We start from the raw sequence: 25,169 nt of genomic DNA, 5'->3' as shown, positions 1-25,169 counted from the left end.
CTGTTCTGATGACAGTTTCTTCCTGTCTTGACACTTGCTACTCTCCTTGAACAAGTGACCTCTGCACTGAAAAATGCTTTGCACACTACATCAACTGCAGAAGAAATAAAAGTGATTGCTGCTTATGCTTTCCATATAATACCTGAAGTTGATTGAAATCTGGTCATATGAAAGTTGGATACTTTATTATGAGCTTCCATTCTAGGCACTTTATAAAGAGGAGAAGGTGCTCCCATTTCCTTTGCTACCCTTTGGGTATTATGTTGTAGATATGTTGTCCTTGAAATGACAAGTAAGAGAAATCAAAGGACTACTGGATTCTCTTCCAAACAGGTGCTTTGGAGCACATGGGGCATGTATATTGCACTTCTCTGCAATGCTTGAAAGTAGCCATGTCCTTTTCTAGGATCCTGAAGCTGCCATCTTAGGAAAAATGGGCTGCTTTAAGGAGTTGCAAACAGGTGCTATGTTCATATTTCCACACACTCCAAAGCATGTTTTTTGAAACAAATCCAAGGCACTTCACAGCCCTTCTGTTTTATTTTATTTTTTTCCTATGAGTAATTGAGAAGAATTGTCTGTTCTGATCAAAAAGTCTTCTGTTAAGATTGTTGTTGATTCTTACCCAGTATTGGCTGTCCTCCATCATACTTAGGTGGCTGCCACTGCACCATGCAGTTGTCTTCACCAACATCAGTGATTTTAGGAGCTTCTGGTGGATCAGGCACATCTGGAGAAGGAGGGAAAGATGAGATCAGGTATTTTCTTTTGCTAGTGCTTGTTAGAATCTCGTTTTAGTAGAAGAACTTGCTGTTCCACAGCACAGTAATGACGGTCACTGATTTGGATTCTTTTAAAAGATTCTTAGAGAAATACATGAGTATGAGGCATTCAACAGTATGATGGCTACATATTATCTCTAGTTTCAGAAGCACTATGCCCCGAGGAAAGAATGTTACTGTTTCCCATCAGCATCGGTTTACCCATGTGGAAACAAAATAGTTGGAAAAAATAGACTTTGGTGTGATCCAGAAGACTTCATTCTATGTCTACTCAGCTAGGTATATTCCTTTATTGTAGAAACTCCCATTAAAACATGATGTATTTAGAAACCATGGCTTATGTCCAATACACATGATACACACAGAAACATATCTCACATACAAATCTCTCTCTCTCATTTCTTCCTTCTTTCATATACTTATAATTTATGAGGGCTGCAATCCTAGATTACTTAACCTAAGAATAAGATTCATTGAAATTAAATTGAAGACATCTATAGGATAACACTTTGTATTATTTAATAACTAAGGTTTATGTGACAATCAATGGGCAGAGCAATTACGACTTATTGTACTTCAGGAGCATAGAAATGATGTGGGAGAAAAACCTCTCCATCCTTTTCTTGTTTTACTCCTGTTTCTTCTTACCAGCTTCCTCTTCCCCTTCCCCTTCCCCATCTTCCTTTTCCTCCTCTGTTTCTTCACTCGCAATGGAGGTAACACATTTAGACCAACTTTTGAGCTAGTCTAAATATTTTCTTGAGTTTGGGCATGTCTTGCCAAACATGCTTATAATCACTTTTGTGGTTTTCCACACTTGGAATTCCCAGCCTCAGAAGCAACTAGGCATGAAGGCAGGAGAAGGAATTCAATTCAAATCTCTCCCTCTAAATTTGAATCTCAGAGGGGATAATCCAAGGATCTTTCAGTGGAGGACAGCTCTAATGATTTAAGCCTATGCATGAGTCTAAGGTGGAATGGCTTTGGGCCTAAGTAGTCTTGCAAGTTTTTGTGTATTCTTGAACATTTATTATTGTTGGTAGTATTAATTAATGTTTCTGTTAACAATTCCTTCTTAACACTGAGAAAAGTTTCTTATTGGTTAACATTTTGAAGGTAGGGAGATGTTCCTGTTGTAACTACTATGTTAGTCACAACATTTCTCCATCTGTGAAACAAATGGTATGATCAAGTTAATACTTAAAAATGAAAAGAAAGCCAATCTGTTAAGACCTCACTCACGTGCTATATTTTTAAATGACATGAGATATAAAATATGAGGTTATTCAACCCAGAAATATGATAGAGAAATATAGGAGAAGAATTAATTGCCAAGTCAAGTGACCAGGAAACATATCTGAAAGGTAGTTTACTATATTTGGTCATGAACTGTAAGTATTTCTAATGCTTCAGAAATTATTCTCAGCTCATTGCAGATGACAAAATAAAAGCTAATCTCAGTCAAGAATTGCACAGAGATTGCTGTTGTTCCCTGAAAACCACTCACTGAAACCTGAGATTCAGCCATTACAGTTTCTCCCTTATTTGGAGTTTTACTTGCAGGCAAGGGAGGAGTTGAACTTGGTGGTCACAGCTGCTGAGCTTCTATTTCATTGGAAAATATGAAGACATGAGATGAGTGATTATTTCTGACAGCTCTTTGTCAGACTGACAAAGGCTTGCTTCATGTACTAATCCCACCACTGTTTTGCTTACCAATAACTTTTACAGTGATATCAGCTGTATCTTCTCCAGCTGGATTTTTCACTGTAACTTTGTAGATTCCCTCATCTTCCTTCTCAGCTCCTTCAATAGTAAACACACAATGGTCTTCATATGTTTCCACATGTACTCTGTCTTCAGAATCAGGAAAGGTCTGTGAGCAAGTAAAAAACAGGAAGTTCATTTGGGTGGGTGTATAGTACCGGACAAAGTTTTTAATGACATTTAAGTAGTTTGGCATATGTTACTAAGGTTATATTTGCACCATGATAATCTGAATGTGTAAAAGAGAAAATAAATAGGTAGGCAGGCAAAGATATCTGTGTAACTTTAAACAGATGGTCTGGAGAAGAAACAGCTGATATCACCATAAAAGCTATCAGTAAACAAGACAGTCAAGCCTACTGCAAATGTGACCTCTGTCTGTATTTTTCTGCTCTGTGTTAAAAGTAGCGTTTTCTGGTTTGTGTCAGCACAAGCATTGCAGCAGTTAGACAGATGCTTTCTTTTAGGAAACTTGATTGATTACTTTATGCAGTGACAGAAACACAGAAACATCCCAGTCGAGGAACAACCTAGTTTAGTGGTTGAAGCCCTGCAGCTTTCTAATATTTGCTGCAGCTAATACCAAATATTCCAGTAGCATAGCGGTTATGATATTTGCTTGACATACAGGGAGTTGTTGATTCAAAACACAGCAGACAGGTTTTTTTTTTTTAAATTACTATTCCCCCCACCCCCCCTAAGCTACCTACTTTTTTTGCTGGGCATTTTTCTTCTTAAATAAGTTCCACCTGTGCACTGATGAAACACCAGTGCTAGCTTTCTTCTTCTTTTTATCAGCTCCCAAAAATCCATGTGAATAATTACTACAAAGCCCTTTGCACTTTATTTCAATTGACAGAAAAAAACTATGAAACGGCATCCTGGAGAACTTGTTGAATAATGCAGCAATATAGGTAGTTCGGGGTATGAAAAATAGTAATTAAAACCCTGCATTTCTATGAGGTTTCAAACTGATGACATTCTGCATGCCATGCTAACATTATAACCACCATGCTGTTGAAAGAATTCTGTAACAATAGCTGCAACAGACATTACTGAGCCAAACCTGGGAAAATGCAAGAAATAAGTTTTTATTTTAAAGAGGGGTCATTTTCCTGCATATATGGACATTTTGATACTTTCACTTTCTCTATATAAATTTAACTTTGTATACATATATTGTACACAGTCACACAAATCTATATGTTCAGTACATTCATATATACCACCCATAGGAAGGAAAGTGATTGGCAACCACTTTCTTGTCATGGGAAATTGGGAGGGAACAGTAGCAGAACAATTGTACTGAACACCTGGCAAGTCACTGCCAGTGCATCTGGCAGAATCTTCTTAAACCAGCTTTGAGTCTCTCTGACATCAGCATGGATCAGAGCAGCTTAATGATGCAGGGCAAATGTATGCTAAATGTTGCATTCTCTTTCCTACAAAATTTAAATATGTTAACAGCTCTTTTTAAAGTGTTCATGTAAAAATTGTGTTACTTCATTTATATTTAAAATGACATTAAGGAAATAATTCAGTGTGATTTAGCTGAGTAGAGGATGGAGACATGTTTGAACTATGCACACCAATGAGAATTTCATTTAGTTTATCTTATAGCATTTAAAACTCTGGAGTCAGTCCTACAGAAAGGTAAGGACCTTGAAGTAGCAAGGAGTGAAAAGAAGAATTGGGATCCAGCAATAGGTGCTATGTCCCTCCCTAACTAGCTAAAATCTGGATACACTGAATACACTCTGGCACAGACTCACATTGGTCCTGAGAGAGTAATTGGACTCTTTCTACTCCATCATTTGAAAAGAAGAAAGTCTAGAAGGGCTTATTTTCTTTTCCCTCATTTATCTTTCTGCATGGCTAACAAAGGATCAGCAAGGTCAGCAAAGGCCAGACAACATATGCTTGCACAGAAGTACACGCTTATTTGCACAAGACTGCCCATTACGATGGGTGGTGCTTCATCACTTGGAGTCAGAAGAAGTGCTGAAGGTCCAACAGTTTGAGAAATAGTACTTTAAACACAACTGAGTCCACAGAGAGATGGTTCAAATTAAAAGTAGGAATTATTGCAAGCTATCAATTCACATAACTATTCTGAATGCATCACCAGGTTGCAGACATTTGTCAGAAGGGAGGTCTATCTGCCTGGCAGTTTGAAAAATGAAGGACTTGCCTTCTCATTGTTAGTCAAATCTCCACATGTGCCCTTACGATCTGTAGAGTTTGAGCCATCTTTTATTAGTTCCAGTTCATTATTCTGAAAGAGAGAGAAAACAGAAGACGAATTAGCCTTCATGGTTAAAATGAAAGAAATTGGCCAGATTTGCTATTAAATAATTTTAACCAGCTGCCCACAGAAATATCTTTTTAGAGGGCAACCCCTCTGATAAGCTGGCGAATGTAGCAGCAAGACAATATAAGATTGATTGATTATGCGCCATCATAATCATCTTGGGTTGTTTTCAACTCCTAGCAACCACATAGATAGATTTTCTCCATAACAATCTATCTCTAAATTTAAGATGAAGGCATACTCCCAGTAGTAAGTGAAACAACCCCTCTGCCACTGATCACATTGTTTTATAGTCAGAGGCTTGCAACAGCAAGCAAGCGCAATGGCAATGGACAGAGATACATTTATCTGTGGATGGGGAAATACCATTTCAAGATCGAAAGGTGTAAAAACTTGCTTTTGAAGGGGTGGGTTCCCATTGCCTCACCTGGTCTCCCAATTCCTGGGCTGATGTCATAGCAAAGTGCTGGCATGGTCCAAAAAGGAGCCCAAATATGAATTGTTGACACACTAACATTGCTGGCTTACATGGGGCTGAAAGGTAATGGAGATTTACTGCCACAGTGAATGGGAGGTTTTGCAGGGTTTTATGCATATTTGTGTATATTACTAATAGTCAATCTCTTCTCATACAACTTCCACTTAGCCTGACTCCATTATTTTTGGCAAAACAATATATGCATGACATACATGGAGTGTCAGAGATGGGAAATACTACCTTTTATTTTATACTTTTTTTGTGTGAAGTTTTTTGTTTGTTTGGGTACAAATTGGGTACAGATTTGGTGGAGCTTGAGGAAGGCAAGGCAAAGCATTTAGTTATTTGCCAGTTTGAAATAATATTAAGTGAGTGCTGACTGACTGCTGGTTCTGCGTAAGTGTTAGATTGAACTGTGCTCAGAGTCAGTCCCAGGGACTTTTTAAGCTGGGTTGAGAATTGGGAAATGAAAACTCAGGAGGCTGGGAGGAAGGGAGAGCTACCTTCATCTACAGAAAGGTGGTCTAGCCCTGCTGAAAAGTGTCCCATACTTTGGTTTTGTTTCTTGTTTATAAAAGCTAAATGCTAATAGTGTATTATTAAGATTGATGCAGCAGCCAGTTGGTGGTTCTTATTGGAGTTCCAAAAACTTGGACCAGGGCTTAAATGAAATTGTGTGTGCTGCAGCTACGCAGAAAAATAAAACAGGATCAAAATCTATACCCCATTGATTATGAAAGGCATGAGATCCTTAATAAGAATCTTTTCTCACTTGCACTGAATTGCAGCACAAGCACAATCCCATAATCCCTTTCTTCTGTTACGTCCTCATGAAGTTGCCATCCTATGCTAGAAGCAGTCATCCTTAGCATTACCAGTAGTGTTTCTCCCCTTACGCTGAGTCAGGTTTTGCTATAGATACAGTTAGAGCTGCTTTATTAATTCTGGTAGGATCAGTCTGGCATCTATTGGCCAGCTTGGGTTTAGGCATGCCCCCTTCACTCTGGTCTTTGGGCAGTGCCTTTCAGGGCCCTATGGGTAGTGGAAGAATCCAGTTCTCTCAGAGTGGACTCTCTCTGTGTAGTCACCAGGTCTTTGAGAGGGTCCTGGGCTTAGAGATCTGGACCAGCTTGATCAGCAGCTGACCAGCAGGGGTGGAAGCAGGATTGTAAGGTAAAACAGGACAGAGACACCTCTCTCTCCACCTCCAGCTATGATTTGAGCTTTCAAACAGAGATTTAGTGTTCTTCTGGAATAATGCTAAACCTGTGTCCCAAGGGAGCCTGATAATGAGCTGATAATAATTGAACTTCTGAATGTACCTGTGAACTAAATATTTGTGCAAAACTAGAATGAATTCAGGTAGAGGACAGATCTATTAAAATTTGCTTCATCCCCATCACAATCTCTGTCCCACTTTACAGAGAGTGACTGGTGGATGTCTTCTCACTGACTGATGATGGCATTGGATGAGATGACGGGATTCGAGTTAAGAAAATGTAGCAGGGGGAAGCCACCAGTCCTTGTCCTTAACATGCCATGCACATAATAAGGACAGCACTGTTTGCCCCCATCATACCTCTGGCAGGATAGAGATCGCTAGCACACACAGCCAATTTTATGCTAGTATAATTTTCTGCTGCCTCAAGGACTGACTTTTAACTTGGCCATGAGGAACAGCGCTATGGGAAAAAACTGTCCTAAACTGTTCCTTTACCGTGTTCAGATAAACATGCCCATCTGAAAAGGAGGTTGAGATCAAGTTGTAGGAGAGAGAAAATGCTAAACACAGGAAGTATTAGATGAGTTAAAAAAAAAAAATTAAAAGCATAAGTGCTCAGAAAGAATATGAAGAGAGACAGTGAACTGGTATTAAAAATAAATACCAGAAGAGGTCAGCCTTGTTCTTTCCAAACATAAATGCTAAGCAAAAGAAGACGATCTTAAAAGTCAATTAAGGGTTAATAACATATACTTTTTTCATTATTTATGATCCAGTACACTCTCTTGAATTTCTGGCACTTTTTCTAATAATTGAATACTATGTTGTTTCATGTAACCATCCAGAATTTTGGAGCCTGTTGTAGGTTACCAAGAATTAGAGATAAATATATATTGTATGTGCTTGCAGAGAAGCCAAGAATTTTAGGTGCCAAAATACACCCACCAAATTGGGTTTGGCTTATCTGCAGATGGGTTTATCTGCAAGTGTAGATGATAGGTTTTTCCCTCAGCTTTTTAAAAGTACTCCTATATCTTGTATATACTCGTGGATAAGCTCATCTGTGCATAAGCAGACCCTCACATTTTTAACCAAAATACCATGGAAAATGCGCCACCTGCGGATAAGCCAATTGTGAAAATTAAAACATACAAACATTTTGAGAGTTGGCTTATCTGTGGGTGGTGCATTTTTCATGGTATTTTGGTTAAAAAAATCGAGGGTCGGCTTACTGGCAGATGGGCTTATACACAAATATATGTGGAATGTTCTATAATCTCTTACGTGCAATCTATTTAACCATTGTAAGTCTCATTTCTTTCAGACCATCTAATAGATATGCTTGAACTACACATTTCCTAACCATCTTCCCACACTGGAGCGCCAATGAGAGAAAGTAAGTGGGCCTGCTATAAATAAGCTTCTCTGTCAGGTAATAGTAGCTATCTATACAAGGCTGTTGCTGTATAAGCCTATACTGCTTCATGGAAGATGGGGAGAGGGGGCAATACTGTTGCAATTGTACCCCTTCTTCTAAGGATGTGGAGATCACATAGTGTTTTACTGTAACACACATTAAAAAAACTGGTGGAGCTTCAATCACACGGTTGTGACTGTCATCTTGATTTTTTTTAAAAAAAACACATTCTGTGGACACCCCTGCCTGTTCAGGTTGCCATCCCTGTGCCATCCCCATGCCCAAGATCTTTGCAAAGGGGTTCTTACATCACAATACAGGTACAATCACTGAAGGCTGCTCACCAACTTTTTAGTTTCTGAATTATCAGTTTCCTGGATCAGGGCCTAAAGCAAAGATAAGCAGCTTGGTATCACTAGAATAGTATTTCTCAGCCTTGGCAACTTTCAGATGTGTGGACTTCAACTCTCAGAATTCTCCAGCCAGCCTTGCTGGCTGGGGAATTCTGGGAGTTGAAGTCCACTCATCTGAAAGTTGCCAAGGTTGAGAAACACTGATCTAGATACTCTAAGTGCAGCTCCCCAATTCTTTTCCACTGAGTACAATGGCTAGGGCTAATAGGAATGGAATACCCAGAAGATACATGAAGAGGGTCTTCTACCTTCACACCAAAAAGGCAATCCTTTGATTTGCACACCTTTAAAGCAAAGATAGAAAATGCCTTTCTGGGCTGGTGAATTCCATTCAAATATTGGAGAAGTCATTCTGCAATCCAAATAAGTGATACCTATGCACAGGGAGAAGTGTTATAATCTGAATCACTCTTGCAGAATGTGATGCTGTTTCCCCGCGGAAGTGATAAGTTAACAAAACTGGACAGGGGTTGGTTTTGCAGTCAGTGAGAATGGCACAGGCAGAAAAAAACTCCTCGATCCTTATAGCAGCTCTGTGGATGTTTCAAATGATAACATGACTTCAATAGAAGTGATTCAAAATGAATGGTAGGATTAGTCCTACTAGCTTGATGCTCCATTGTTTCAGGCTACAAGAAGCAGTGAGTTATGGTAAATTATCAGACAGCAATCAATAATAGCATTTGTATCTGTTCAATTTATCAAGTGAAGTGCATTTAAAGTACATGAGGATTTATCCAAAACCAAAAAAGTGGGGGACAGAAAAATCTCATGGTTGTTTAAACTTATATGAGTAGGAACAAGAATCAATTATTGCAGGAAGAAGTACCTGTACTGCTCTTCAAGTTTTCATTCAAGATTTCTGTTGCATTCTCCATCCCCCCTCCTTTTAAATTTGCCTTTTCTCTACACTCAGCCAGTACTCAAAATGCTCAAGTTCCCCATCACACTTCTTCCCCCCAGAAAAATAAATATCTTGCTGATGTTTCCCCCTTGCACATGAATGGCATCATTTCAGCTGTGTAGACATCTACAGCCTAAATATTAGAAACAGAGGGGATGATCCTGGATAAGCCCAGAGTCAGACTGAATGGGCATCTTTATTGCCAAGATAATGCACCTGCTTGGAGAACTAAAAAGGGAATATTCTTATAACATTTTACATTAAAACTATATTTTCATGTTAAGAATTCCTTTATTTTTTAATCAAGTAAGAAATTTGTAATAAGCCACAGAGGAACAGTAGTGCTTTAAAGGGCCAGCTATGAAACCCTGGCATTTTTAGGCTATATTACCTGGTTTATTTTTTGCCAGATCACTGCAGGGACTGGATCACCTGAAATGGGTACATCAAGCCTCAACTTGTTTCCAGCTACCACAATAATGGTGTCCGGGGTTTGCCCCATGCAGTCCAGATGGATTTTGGGAGGTTCTGCAGCAAAAGCATAGAAACCATTTCATGACTGACAAGGACTCTTCTAAAAGGGAAAGATTTTTTAAATATGGCTCTCATTTCACAGATTAGTATATGATAACAAACTTTGTCCTTACCTTGTCTGGGCACAAAGTCAATCTTAACCTCTGCAGGAAAGGAAAGGAAAAAAAAGGAAAAGTGATTAAATGCATTTGATAGTTGTACAACTGAAACAACCATTTATTTTAAAAAATAATCTATAGTGAAAGAATGTGAGTTGCCAAGGAGACAGTATGAGAGGTCAGAGAAGGGGATTACAAAGCAGAAGCAATAAAATCAGTGCAATTATGATTAATACTGTCATTAAGTTTGATCTATGAATGGCTCTAGTGATTTTATGCCATTACATTGACTACAGAGGCTTGGTGATCAGGAGGGATGCTGAATTGTCAATGTGCAGCCTAAAGGATGGCCCACCATTGCCAATCCATTTTTGCCACCATTGCCAATCCATTTTCAGGTCTTCTGCTACAACTCTACCATGTTCCAAAGTTCCAGCCTGTCCCTTATTTTTCCTCTGAATATGGCTCTGTGGCTGCAGGAGACCTGAAAATCACCATTGCTACTTTGTCATGGCAGCATCAAATAACATTTGCATTTATTAAGCCTGAAATATTTTCTAAGGTTTAACAAGCTTTAAACAACTATAAACATCCATGGCTGGGCAAATTAAATATTACAAAATAGTGACATTGAACTTTTGAATTCATCCATTGAGTCACCAATAAAAGTTTGTGACAAATGAAGTTTTATCATTACTCTTCTGAAACTATGTTCTACTCCTTGATTTTTCTAGACCATCATGTCCACACATTTATTTCTTCAAAAACAGTGGAAAATATAACTAGTGTGTTCTGCCCTCAGAGGTTGGTCAAAGATTTCCTTTATCACTTTGATTTTCTGCTTGCTTTTCATATCTTCAGATTATATCTCACTTTAAGCTGTTTCTCATGCACTTGTAATATACAGTACATGCATAGTGTGATGGAATGGACTTATGAAGGCCAGGCTCAGGGAGATAAGCATGTTCTTAGCCCCCAGCAGGAGCGTGGAAAGTTCAAGAAAATGAGGCTGCCACCTCCCTAAGGAATTCACGGTGTTGTGGCTGGCTGGCTTGGGAACTAGGGTTCAGTCTGGGGAGATGTTCTGTCTGGAGGACATCGTTCAGCCCAAAGAACTCCAAGAGACAATGCAAATACAGTTCTGTTGCGTTTATTAGCTACAACCTCCAGACAAAAAATCTCCCCAGACTGAACCCTAGTTCCCAAGCCAGCCAGCCACAACACTGTGAATTCCTTAGGGAGGTGGCAGCCTCATCTTCTTGAACTTCCCATGCTCCTGCTGGGGGCTAAGAACATGCTTATCTCCCTGAGCCTGGCCTTCATAAGTCCATTCCATCACACATAGACTTTTAAAATTCCCAATCTGCCCCATATTTCTCATTATCCAGGAATTGCATTTCTACTGTTGCTAACTTATTAACAACTTACATCCTTTTTGCTTAATAGATCTATAGGAAGCTTCCCCCTGGAGAAAGGGACATGGCAGCATTTTTCCTTGATTCACTCACTCTTTCCTCTGTTGCCTTCTATCTCCATACCACCTCTCCTGAAAGTCCCCAGTCTTCTGGGGAAGCTTGGGAGGTGACACTGGGTGGAGAAGGGGAACGACATGATTCTCCAAGGTTAACTAAATTAAGTGACACTAAACTAAAACAATAAAAATGTATTTTAAGAGATCATAATTAAACTGCTATTTATCAAACAGTTTATATGCTGTGACAGCTACAGTGATAAGGAAAAGCATTCTTACAAAATAATTAATGGAGTGATTGGAGAGATCTGGAAATTCAGAATGAAAATGATACAAAAATGGTGATATATTTGGTTTTCATTGAAAGGCATGGGAATCTACTGGGATCTAATTGATCTTGAGAGATTCCCCATCTGGCCAGCACTTAAGAGCAATGTAATCTCATCTTCTGAAGTTCCATTCAAGGTACTTCCCCCCCCCCCCCCCAGATCTTGGCTCCCACGTTTTCCATGGGGGAAGAGGAATACTTTTTATCTCTAATCAATAGGTCTTTGGAGATACTATACTGTGTTTTCCCATTCTCAGAATGCATTATGATTACACATATTATATATAACATAACTTGAGTATTGAAAAGTGCCAGTTATATTGTATTGATATTATCTACTACTACTCTATTTGCTTTTATGCTTGTGCAGCACCAAGAAATAATTGTGGTGTTGTAACAATGATGTAATGAAACAAACTACATTCAGCAACAGGAGCTAATGCTTAGCTATGAAATGTGTATTTAAAAACAGACGGACAGACAGACCCTGATGTACATTCCTACCTGGTATTAGAAAAGAGATTCCAGGAAACTTACCCAAAAATCGCAGATGTGCTGAGAGATTGTATGCAAATCCTTGAGGCACAAAGGAATAATCAGCTTCATCTTCTGGGGTCACATCATCAATGGTTAGTTTATGGATTCTGAAAAGCAACTATTTTTGTTTGAGTCTAATCTTTCTCCGGTATAAATCCTGTCCCACAGGGTAGATGAACAATGCTTGTTTTAAGCCACATATATTAGAATATAATTAGAAGCTGTATAGATTTATTTTCTGAATTACAATCACTAAGCCCCAAAGGCATGACATCTGTATATCACATCCAGACTAGTGTTAATGGCATTTGGGAAAGAAAATGTTATTGATTAAAATAATTTGAACATTACTTTTTATGCAGAATCTATGCTAGGAAGTCTCTTTATACAGAAAACAATGCCATATTTCCTTCCTTCCACATCAATATGCTGTACTAGAGCATTAAAGGGTATGGAAATGTTTGAATATGCTTCTACAAGACATACTCTTCCTTCTACACAGATAAATCAAAAAGTTCATTAGCTGACCAAGTGGAAAGGGAAACAGACTGGAATGCCAAGAGATTACCCTTTGGGGGATGAAGTTGTAATGTCCCCCATGGGTTCCTCTGCCTATTGCAATGGACTGGATTGAGATCCACATATATACATTAGATGCATGAGAACATTTCTTATAGCATCAGCTGTTTTCAGCACAAAGCATAGGAATTATAATCCAAGTGAATGGGTAACATCTGGCAAATCAGTTTTTAAATTTTGTATTGCTTTAATATACAAAAAAGAGGGAGGAAAAATTAAAAAATACAAAAATAAACAGAAAAAGGAAAAAAGGAAACCACAAAAGTAAATTATATTACATAAAAGAAAGACATGTGGCCAAGTTTTTAAATGCATCATTAACTATTGACTACCAAGAATAACATTGATCAGCCTTTCCATTACATTGATAGAGTTTTATGTTTATGAATATTCTCAGTCATCCAGGTGGAATTGTCTGGAGGTTGAGTCATGCCAGCAGGACTTCAAAAGCAGTCCAGTTGCCATGACTCAACCTCCATACATTGATAGAGAGCTAGTTTATAAACAGAAAGCCAATACATATTACCAATCTAGTTCAAAGTTTAGGGTTACACTATCTTTCCAATGTTGAAGGATAACTTTGCAAACCCCATGCTGAATAGATCCATAGTTCTTCATTTAGTGATAATTCCAAATGTTTGTTACATAATCAAAAGTACATTTGTATCTTTAAATTTTATTGTTCTTCACAATATGATTCTAAAAAAACAATATGGATATTAGTCATTTGCATTCCCTAGAGAAATTGAAGTAAAAATATATGCCCAATGACAAAACTGAAATTTGGAATGTTAAAATCCCCATCATCATATAGTGACTATAACTTAGATAAAGAAAATCACGGGGTTTGTTCTTCCCACAGAAAATTTCTTAATATCTTATCAATTTGCCTAAAAGAACTCAAAGTTATTAGCACAGGATTACCTCAAAATGAATATATTAATGTTGAAGCAATATTAGTTTTTACATTTATCTTTCCCCATAAACTCAGTAGGATTTTAAACCATCTATTTATGTAAATTCTATAATTTATACCCACACACATATAAACTTATATAATCAAATGATGAGCCTGACTCAATCCACTGAAGGATGAAGGACTCTCATTGAAAGTTAAGGACTGCAGTTTATGACAAAATCCAGTGCAGGTTGGTAGACAGATGTTTTTTGATTTCCCATTCTAGGCCTGAGAGAGATGACTGACCCAAAGTTACCCAATTAGCTTTAATACTTAAGGGAGGATTTAACCTTGGTCTTAACTGTTATACCCCATTGGTGCTCTCTCTCACTTTCTCTTCTTATTCACATACAGAGAAAGTTTCCTTGGAGTAATTATTTCCAGCCATTTACATTCCAACAAATTAAATCTGAATTTTTGCAAATTTCCATGGAAATTATTACAACCTATAGGAAGTATATGAGACTTATTCAAATTAATGGAATAATCTAATAAATTGCCAAACTATTTCACAATATTAAAACATATTGGTACAGAACGTACATAATAATAAGACAAAATATATCATCAGGCCATAATAACAATTTATTTTCATATCTAGTCACTGTTATATTCAAAATCTGTCCATTGCATAAGGTGGGCCAATAATTCCAATATCAAGTTAAAATTAAGAGGAGATAAAGGACATCCTTGAAGAATTCCATGAAACATCTTGATAGATTAAGAGGTAATTCCATTTTTAATAATTTTAGCAGGAGTAGAGTACCACTTATTCAAAAATTTCCATTGTACCATATTAAAGAGTTTTTTTTACATCCAGTGAGACCACTGTGCTGGTTTCAATCTTTCTGAATATACATCTAGAATGTTAATTAGTAATTTAATATTATCAGATATCTCTTCTTGGAGAGACACCAGAAAATGAATAGAGATATCACATAAGAGTAAATCTCAAAGAAAAATAATATAGACATGTGGGCAGATCAATATTTCTGTAGGTCAAGGAGAGTGAATTTTTTGGCTGTCATAAATTTTTAAAAATTAAACACACACACCCATACACACACAAAATAACCAGTAAGGGGAAAAAAGCAGAAAATCAAAGAAAAATAAAAAATAAAAGACTGTATAAAGCAAAAACAAAACAAAACAAACCCTAAAACACAACATCTAATGTTAGCATTCCTATTTTTAATTCTGAATACTGAAAATCCAAAACACCATATTTAAATGTTCACAATACCGGAAAAAAATGTGTGAATATTATAAAGTTCAAAGTCACTTAAACATCAGTTAATTACTGGTGCATCTGTTTAAAAAAAAAAGGAAAATCATTTGGGGCTTTTTTCTGCTTGCAACTGATGGGGAACACTTCTACTTCTTACCACTTTTCCAGACCACATATTAATCCTAAGAGAATCGTCGTGTTCTAGAATCACCATACAATGCATGATATACCTGCCAATATGAGAGATTTTAATCCGATTGTTTGGGATCACCTCCTTCCCATTTTTCAGCCAGATGCCCTTCACGTTCTCGTCAGACACCTCACACTTGAACACAGCCTGGTCTCGTGCCTTCACCGTCAGATCTGCAATACTCTGGTACACTTCCAGCTTCTTTTCTGAGATTGCGAATTTGGGGAACAAATCAACATGAACGTAACAGGTCAGAGGCCAGGAAGGACCCCAACTGTAGATACTGCTTTTACAAAATGAAAAGTCAAAGAAAACTCTTCTGGAAAAGGTGAAATAGGAAGAGATATTTAGGATATGTGGGAATTTAGCATAACTTGATAAGTAGGCAGTGCTATTATCAGAATATCTCTGACATCCAACTGATGGGCCAACATCAACATATAATGCATAATTAACCATTCTTTTACTAGTGGTTATTTGTCATTACAGTTACAGAGAAGATTGTTACCAATCTCCGTACAAATTTTTAAAAGATTTTGAAACTATATATTCTTATTTATTTCTCACCTTGTACAATCAATTCTGCAACAGACTCCCCTCCATTAGTCTTGACTTTGTAGTGCCCATTATCTTCCTTGGTGGACTCATTGATGATGAGGTAGTGCTTTTTACCATCCTTTTTGAAGCGATATTTGAATGCCTCTTCCCGAGTAAGCTCGACACCATCCTTCTCCCTATGGATATCAAAGTATCATTGTGCTGATTTGATTGTACTGTTAGTTTCACTGTAATGTGTATGTATATGTATATGTGTATCTATACAGTATACACACACACACATATACATATACTCTGTGTGTGTGTGTGCATGTGTGTGTGTGTGTGTGTGTATATATATCACATAATATGACATCAATACAATTTTATTCTATTAGAGAGAGAGAGAGCATGCGGAGAAAAATATATTCACATTGATGGAAGTCAAATAGCAGTAACAGAAAGTGATATGAATGTATGTAGACTGAGGTCAGACTATAGTGATATTGATGACATGATTTGCTCTTGAATACAAAATATTTCTTAAACAAATGCTAGTAGAGGGTGGGGAAACATCTAGATTAGAATTCTAGCCATGGGACATACAAGGATTTCTCCCTTTTCTGTCCATTTAGTTTCCTTCAACCCTCTGCCTGTTATTTGCATGAAGGAAACACTATCATTAGCTTCAAGAGAAATTTTTCCTCCTATACACATAGCAGTCATGAGTAGAACCAGATCGGGACTGAATATACCATTTATGCCAGAATCCTGGTCTGGATTGGATCTCCTATACTGACAATTTGTAAGAGAAAAAACATGCTTATAAGAGCAAATTACAGGATAAGGTTCTTGCCCTGAACATTTGTTTTCATAATGATGCATGTCCATTTTAATTGTATCTCTCTTCTCTCCTTCTTTCCTCTTGAAGGAGCAGAAATGTAATATTTTGTTTTGGGGAATGTTATAGGTTGTATGGGAATGTTATAGTTTATGGCATTGTGCTTACAACTGTGAACCAGGGGATTTCCTTTGAATGTGAAATGAAAGGCTGTTTCATATATTATCACAGCAACATGGAAGAGACCCTGAAACCAGTGATGGGAACTGGGCAGGATTTGGGCAGACTGACCAAAATAACATATCCTCATCCACACCATATCCAGTCACCATAAGGAATGTTGGGGGGGGGGGCATGGGAACACTGCATGATAAGGGGAATCTGTACAAGATGGTCTCTATACATGATTACTGCCATCGTATGGATGTTCTTACCATGTTTTCCATATGGCTGTTACAAATTTAAAGTGGACCTTTGAGAGTTAGCATATGGATGCTGAGGCACTATTACAGAACTCTGTGGGGCTGTTCTGAGAATATGGAGTACAAGGTACGTTGGTATAAAATGTAGTCATGAGGCATGAGCCAATTTTTCTGCTCATAACTTTCCAAGTTTAAATTAGTTTTTTATTGGCTTTCCATTGACTTCCAGGCTCAGTTAAAAGTGTGGTTTTGATTGTAAAGTAGGAATGGCCCTCTAACATCTAACTAACTACAATGCCCAACATCCTTTACCATTGATAATGTTGGTTATGGTTTCTAAGGGTTGAAACCGACCATCCAAAGCTCACCCTTGAAAATGTTTGAGCTCTCAAAATCAAAAGGATTCCCTACTCCCATATAAGCCTTTCATACACTTAGCTTGTTACTGAAATTTTACTTTATATCCCATCACCATTTGAGATTTGTTAAGTGAGAAGGCAAAATAGCCTTTTTTGGTGGTGCCAGGCTTACTGCAGACATGCTGTGACCTAGGAGCTACGGCAAAGAGGATATTCTCTCTGTCTGTGACTTTGGAAGGCAGGATATAGCAAGCCCAATGTTTGAAAGAATGAAATTATCAGTAACTGGCAACATTTTGATTCATCAGTCAGTGAAGGCAAATGAATCCAAATGTTGCCTGTTGGTAACACATTTCTAGTATTCCCCATCCTGCTCCTGTTATTAGTTTATGTGTTTTTCTTGAATGTTATCATGTGGGTGATAGTTGCCATGTGAGTTCCTTTTAGAATTACAAATATGAACTCTAAATGCTTCTATAAGACAGGTAGTCCTTAGTTAATGACTGCCTCATTCAATGATTGTTTGAACTTAGACCACATGGGCATGTCCATGAAGTCACCAAGAGTTGAGCTCAGTTAGAGGAAATCCTTATCTTTTTAAATAAAGCCCTTTGGCCAGTTTAGGGTATAGCTCCACCTTAACAGCTAAGGATTTTCCCCCACCTACTTTACCATTTCACAGTAGCCCCTTCTTCAGACACTTCAGCTTCAAACTCCACTCTTTCTCCAACTGTGACCACCTGGTCTTCCAGGGAATGAGTAATCAGGATGGGAGGCTCTAGAAATGAAATGAGAATTTGATTTCAGAGTGGAGAATGTGAAGATAATTTAAAACTTTAGCATTTTTTCTAGTTCTTCTAGATGACATTCATGTGGAATAAGATTTATTTTCTTCAAGACCAAGGACAACATATCCCTGTGGGATTGCAGGAGCATGAAGCTTTTTTGGGAAGGTCACAAAGACCTTGGATAAAAGAGAAGAAGAGAGAAAGAATGGGAATGGGTCCCAGAATTGTTCTCTTCTTTTTCTTCTAAAACCTAAGTTCTTAACAATGTTTTAACACATTATTTAATTAAGCAGTGCCTTTTCCTTCACAATAATGACTTTTTTGTTTTGGTTCTGTACTTTTACTGTGCCATATAGTAGAATCCAGGGTGATACTAACATTTGACATCCTTGGATGCTATCACTACCCCATGGTCTCCCTCTAACTTTTTCTAGTACATTGAATAGTATCAAACAACTGGATCTTGCTATCGTTTTATTTGTCCACAATTTCCCACAGTGATAAAAGAACCAGAAGGCAATATAGTAACTTAAAATGACAGCTAGACCCAGAAACTCAGTATTGCTCAGACTAATGTGAAAGAATGTAGACCTGGCCTTAGGAAGAGGAAAGGAATGAGCAAACTGTTAAGGACAAGTTTCAGAAAGCATTACTCAGTCCTGAGATTGAAACTGAACCCAACACTCCCTCAATTTTGTTTGGTATAAGATAGAGTAGAGAGAAACTCTGACAGGCTTTCAAGATACTATTAATGTACCCTGCAACATAAAAAGCATTCCTGGAATCTCTGCTGCTTCTGTTTTGTGACCGTCCATACTTTGAAGGGCTGACATCAATCTTGAAAGCCTATCAGAGTTTCTCTTGCTCCATTTTATACTAAACAAAATCAAGGTGAAGTTATTTTGAATTTTTTTCTCATCCTTTCCTCTTTCAAAGGACTGAGTAATTTTTTCTGAAATTTTTCCCTTAACAGTTCAATGATTCCTTCCCCATTTCCAAGGTCAGGTCCACATTCTTTCATACTACAGAGCTCACCAGTAATAGCTTTAGATATGGCCCACTCACTCTTCAGCTGCAACTAACATCACCTTCAGTCCAATCCAACCTCCATATGGGTTACGTATGTTGGAAAGGCCTGAACTTGGTCACATTCCTATGAAACAAGTAAAAAATCTTGTTTTATACTATCTTATTCCCACTTCTCTGTTCTCAAGTTAAATATTATCACTTTTGTAAAAGTGATATACCCACTTCTTCTTTCTGCCTCCTTCTTTCTGCCTTTTAATTATTTCTCCTCTTTTCTTCCAGCCCTATAATTATCATGTTTGTTTCAGAAGTAAATGAAAGCTTCTTCTTTGGCATAGATGAAAGGCCATAGCTGAAAAAATATAAGAGGGATCTAGAATTGATGGTATGAATCATATAGTATTGTTGTTTTATTAATTTTTATTTGTAAACCAGAACAATCTGCCTGTAATGGTCAACACTAAGACACCAACACGTGTGTGTGTGTGTGTAGCATTACCATGCTTCTTTATCCTCCTTTAAATGGAAGCTCTAACTTTGAATGTTAATTATCATCTTTTTAATACATGCTAAGGGGATGGTGCCTAAAATTGTCTCATATTTTAATTCTAATATTCCTTAACTGAAGTAATAAAGAAATGTAATATGGAATCTGTATAGCTAATTTTTAGAACTCTTTAATTTTAATATAACTGTACCAATAGAGGCGAATATGTGTAGCTCAGGGTTGAACTGTGGAGTCCTTGGGGTTCTCTGAGCTTGGTTCTTTTCTTGCAAACGTTTCATTACCCGGCTAGGTAACATCCTCAGTGCTAAAAAGGGATGGGGTTTGCTCTCTATTTATGTGCTGTGGCCTGCCTTGCCAGGGCTGGTGGGGGTGGGGGGTTTGTTTTGCTCCTCTGGTAGTTCCTTGATTAGCATATGTTTGCTGCTTGATACATAATTGTGACACTGATTTGTGCTGTTTTTTAAATCTCACATGTTACCTTTGTATTTTATCTTTCTGCCAAGGTACACAGAGTAATATACTACAACCCAATCTTAGATATATTTGGAAGTAAAAGCCATTTAATTCAATTTGGCTACGTCTCAAGTGAGTATGTAGAGGGCTTTCAGGTTCAGAATAACCTATTAGATAGGTTCAGCGGGTTTATCTCACATGGTAATATTTATTAGAGAAGCATAAAACATTTATAATGCCTTCTAGCAGATAGAAATATGATAAATACATACAGACAGACAGACATAAAATTTCCTGAGTTCAGGAAATAAAGGAGAGAAAAGAGAAGAAATCCGACAGACAGACACACACACACACACACACGCACACACACATATTAAATAGCTTCCAAACTAACATTGGGCTGGCAAAATTGCAGCAGCACAAAAATTTAATACATGTTTAAGTTTGAATATCTCATAGCCCAACCCAACAACAATAATTAATTACATTCACCTCTTACAAACAGTTCTGTGAAAGATTTCTCTTCGCCAATCACACACTGATATGCTGCATCATCAGCCAGTGAGCAGTGGTTGATGGTCAGGATCCTCTTATTTCCCAGAGACTCAAAAATATATCTAGAGAAATGCAAATGGAATAAAAAAACCTTAGCACAAAACAGATACCGCCTAGGTCCCTGGGAGTTTTTGATTAGCGATGTGCACATACACATACTCTATACGGTACATAGAGAAAAAAGATAGTTACAAAGAATGTAGAAAAAAGAAGGAACGGTTATAATTTAAAAAGAAAAAGAAAATGCAGTGATATTGATGGAAATAAAAATTCTTGGAAGTGGGTGAAAACGGTTAAAGAAGAAGCCTTCACCAGAGTGTCTGGAATTAAAAATAAAAGTGATGAAATAATTTGGGATTAAACTGAAGTGAAGAAATGCTTAGTAGGAGTGTTTTAGAGATTTGTATGGGAATGGTAGTGATAGGTCAAAGAATAGAACTGAAATGAATGCTATAAATGTTAGTGTTCAAGAAAAAAGTGATGAAAAGAAAGTTATACAAGCTGTGAAATCCTTGAAAAATGGTAAGGCCACAGGTATAGAGGTATAATTGGAGAAATATTAAAATAAGTATGTAGTTTACATATAGAGTGATAGTATGACTTGTTTAACATGTGCGTTAAGACTTATCTGTGTCTGATGATTGGAAGAAAATTGTTATTGTTTCCTAACCCAAAGTGAAAGTTGGTGTGGAAACTAGTTCTCACATGGTCAAAAGCAAACAAGAGCTATATGAATGCAGAAAAGAAAGCTTATTGCAATTTAGAGAAAGCAAACATAATACAATAGCTTGAATGATGGAATATTTTGTGTGAATATGACCTTGATGGTTGATTGCTGAATGCAGTAAGTGTGTATGTGTATGTGTATGTGTATGTGTATGTGTATGTGTATGTGTATGTGTATGTGTATGTGTATGTATGTATATGTGTATATATATATATATATATATATGAAAATAAAAGTAAAGTGTGCATGACAATAAAGGCAATGCTTGGCAGATGACTCAGCACTAAGCGCTAAGATAAGGATTTGTGGTAATCCCCCTTTTTTTTAATGTATTCATGGATAAAAATATAAGAAACGCTTGTGATGAAATTAGAGGTATGTTGCTCATGGATTTGAAGATATACACAGTTATGTATGCAGACTGTAGATGATGCAGTGTTACTGACTCACAATCCAAATGATTTGCAATGAATGTTAGATTGTATAATGCACTGAGGAACATGGAGGTGAAAATAAATGTATCATGAGCAATAAGGTTGAGTTTGACAGGGAAAACTGTGTGAACAAATACTTAATTATGAAAAATTGTAGCAAACAGATGAAATAAGGTACCTTGGTAAATGTTTATGAAAGATGGGAAGATGGATGGAGAAATTTTAAGACATGTGAATGCTGTAGAGAAGTAGTGGGTAGTATATAATTGGTGGCAAAGAATGGATGTTTATCAAAAGAAGGGGAAACTTTTTTATATGGCAATGAGAGTTGGGAATGTGAGGAAAAACATAGAAATAAATTAACTGCAGGGGGAATGGATACTTAAGATATATGTGGTAAAACAAAAAGCAATAGGTGAACAATGAATGACACTGAATGGACATGGATTTAATGCAAGAATGTTCAGTATTAAAGAAATACATTGGAGCGGTTTGAGAGAATGAATCAGGGTCAAATCATAAAACAAATACATCAATAAAAGTGAATGGGTTGAAAGAAAGGGGAAGAGTGAGAAAGCTGGATGGAATTGATGAAATCCTCAAAAAGAGAGGGGTGGAGAATGGCAATGTATGAAATGGGGTGTAGGCATTGTGAAAACAAAGACCCTTTTCAAGGGCAAAGGTATGGGCTAGTAAAAACAAGTGGTTTGGTGGAAACTAGATTTAGCTGTATTTTCTTCTCTTTCTCTTATCTCATGCCTTAATTCCATTGGTGCAATGTATGGTCCTTTTAATGGGGCTCTGTGTGAAATGACTCACCAGCTTTTCTTATATCTGTCTGTTCTAGCAAGCTGCTTCTCTTTCTTTACCATTGTTTCTCTCTTTAATAAATATCATCTTACAATATTTGGATTGTCTTGTGCCTTACTGCTGATAAACACAACAATTGGCTTATTACAGTATTTCTTACCCCATTTCTGTGCTTTACATAATATTGTTCACCCCCCAAAAAGAATTGTATAATGGGTATGTATTATATATGTCCTCATCCGGATCCAGAGAACCAAAAAAAATAATAATAATAAAATGCAAAGAACTACTAAGGGACTCATCATTTCCTTGGACTGTGCATGAAAACAATTAATCATACAGCAGTTATGCAGATAACAAAAAGCATAACATTGATATCTTTATAAGCTGCTTAATAAGGCAGAGGTAGTCACCATAGCTCTATTATAGATAAACCATTTCCTTATGACTTAGTGATCATGCAGTAAGTTATCATTAGTTGAAAGGCATTCAATTATGACAAGTAAAACTTGTATTAGAAGACCCCCAAAACTAGATTGCCTTCATTTGTAATTGTAACCCTTCCATCTGAAACACTGGAAAAAATCAGCAAAAATCATATTTTTCTGCTATATTATAAATGAAGGAAAGTAGATGAAACAAACAACAGGTGCGATACAAGAACTTACTTGCTAAAAACAGACCATTGATGGGGTTCATTTCAAGGCAGATGTGAACAGAGAAAAGAGAAAAGCCAGTCATGAAAATCTGTATATGAATTAGCAGTCTTATATTATAGTAAGCATTAATCCCACCTCATTATGTCAACTGCATACAGCTTTTGTTGCTAATGCGGGCTTTGGGGGGGGGGGTAGAGGTATCAAAAGATTCAAGATCATGGCCATGACTGTGCAATTAAAGCCCACCCACCCTCCACAGTTGCACATAAAAATGGGGTGGGGCTCTGATTGTATAGTTGCAACCACAAATTTGACTTTTGTCTCCGACCCACCCACCCACAGATGCCTCTGGTTGCTATTCTTTCCCTTTTCCCTTCTGATGAAATATCCCATTTCCTTCTTTCCCAGTTTTGATAATTAATAATTTCCTATATTCCACATTATATCCATATAATATTTCATATTACTGTATAATACTAATCCAAATACTCTGATTTTGTTCTCTTGATTACCTGCCACTCACTTGGATCTCTTGCCCATTCTTGAGCCATTTAACTTCATCATCTGGGTTAGCAAGTTCTACTACTAATTTGATTTTCTGCCCTTTGTCAACCTGATATGCAGGATCCAGCCTCTTCAGAAATGCTGTGGATAAAATGGGTTTAAAATTAAGATTCATATTTTTTAAATACATCCTGTAACTCAGATACTGCCAAATGGAAAGCTCCTAGCTCTACTAATCAAAAGCTATTCTGCTTTTTTTACTTGAGTAGGTGTTTTTGTGATATAAAACAAGATAGAAATGCTGGTGGGCAAAAAGAGGCAGGCTAAAATTCTATGCCTGACAGACAATTCCACAATACAAGTGTCATCTGGAATCGCTTTAGAATGACAAGAAATCGCAAGAAATCACTGTCATCCTCCTGCATTTAAATCTGCTTTTAAATATATTCATGCAATGGATTTTGGATATTTAAATAACATTCAAATTCAGTACAACAATATACGTTTTTGCCTATACAAGGCAAAGGAAGATGAGACAAGTCCTAAATAAAAGTAATTCTTGTGACTCAGTTCTATTTATGATTCTGATTTTTTTTTTAACTATTCAACTTGATTATTTCAGAAGAGGGGTAGAAAGAGGGGCACAGAAAAGACCCCAGAGATGATGGGCAGAGGATTGCAGACAGGCCTGCCCCTTTCCTGCTGCAGTTCCTTGACCAACAGATATTTTCCCCACTGGCTGGTGACCTGCTGAACGAGAGCTGCAAATCAGAGGACTCAACTAGATGCCTTTCTTGTTCTGCATTGCACATGCAGAACCAGGACAGCACTGTTCAACAGTGAGTCAGGACCAAGACTGTAGAAGTAAGATAGGGTTTGGCAATGGGGGCAGCTAATTTTATGCCAGTATAATTTTCTGAAGTTGAAAAACTGGAGTATAATCTTATATAAAAGCTTTGACTTTGCACTGTAAAGGATATATACAGCTTCTTTCTAGTCTGCAATAAAAAGTTTGATCTAGCTGAGTTGTAAGTAAGCCGAGTAGTAAGCCTTTTCCTGAATCAGGGGTGAAGTGTCTAGAGCACCGAGATTGACTGCTGAACTCTGTGGTGAAGGCTGGCACCAACCTTAATGCCTCTTAGTTTAGAATCATAAACAGATTGGGCATAATCAAATATACTGCTAATTCAGCTTTTCCAGTATCAGATCCTTCCCCATGATTAAATGTCAGTGATTATTAATTCCTTTCCTGATCTATAAGTAATTTGCAACTGGTATTTCTGCAAGATTAACAGCTATCTTCCAATCCTAAATATTGATAGATAT

The 25,169-nt window shown here is 37.2% G+C and overlaps 1 protein-coding gene across 1 annotated transcript in view; it reads right to left on the bottom strand.

Moving 5' to 3' along the window:
* Positions 1-25,169, bottom strand: part of MYBPC3 (myosin binding protein C3) — an 81,330-nt gene that overhangs the window by 20,758 nt on the left and 35,403 nt on the right. The window contains exons 13-24 of the mRNA XM_088145677.1: positions 23,852-23,984; positions 23,349-23,351; positions 20,647-20,771; positions 18,049-18,154; positions 15,785-15,951; positions 15,258-15,423; positions 12,263-12,369; positions 9,942-9,971; positions 9,686-9,822; positions 4,741-4,824; positions 2,499-2,658; positions 626-730 (exon numbers count right to left, since the gene is read on the bottom strand). Coding sequence (XP_088001803.1) covers positions 626-730; positions 2,499-2,658; positions 4,741-4,824; positions 9,686-9,822; positions 9,942-9,971; positions 12,263-12,369; positions 15,258-15,423; positions 15,785-15,951; positions 18,049-18,154; positions 20,647-20,771; positions 23,349-23,351; positions 23,852-23,984 — 1,323 coding nt within the window. The remainder of the gene's footprint in view (positions 1-625; positions 731-2,498; positions 2,659-4,740; positions 4,825-9,685; positions 9,823-9,941; positions 9,972-12,262; positions 12,370-15,257; positions 15,424-15,784; positions 15,952-18,048; positions 18,155-20,646; positions 20,772-23,348; positions 23,352-23,851; positions 23,985-25,169) is intronic.

This window comes from Python bivittatus, unplaced genomic scaffold, assembly GCF_059951505.1.
Source record: "Python bivittatus isolate LINGU-HERP-01145 unplaced genomic scaffold, Pbiv_v1 ctg000480_np1212, whole genome shotgun sequence".
Taxonomy (NCBI): domain Eukaryota; kingdom Metazoa; phylum Chordata; class Lepidosauria; order Squamata; family Pythonidae; genus Python; species Python bivittatus.
Note: the sequence above shows the minus strand (reverse complement) of the source record. Positions and strands in the feature narration are given on the sequence as shown.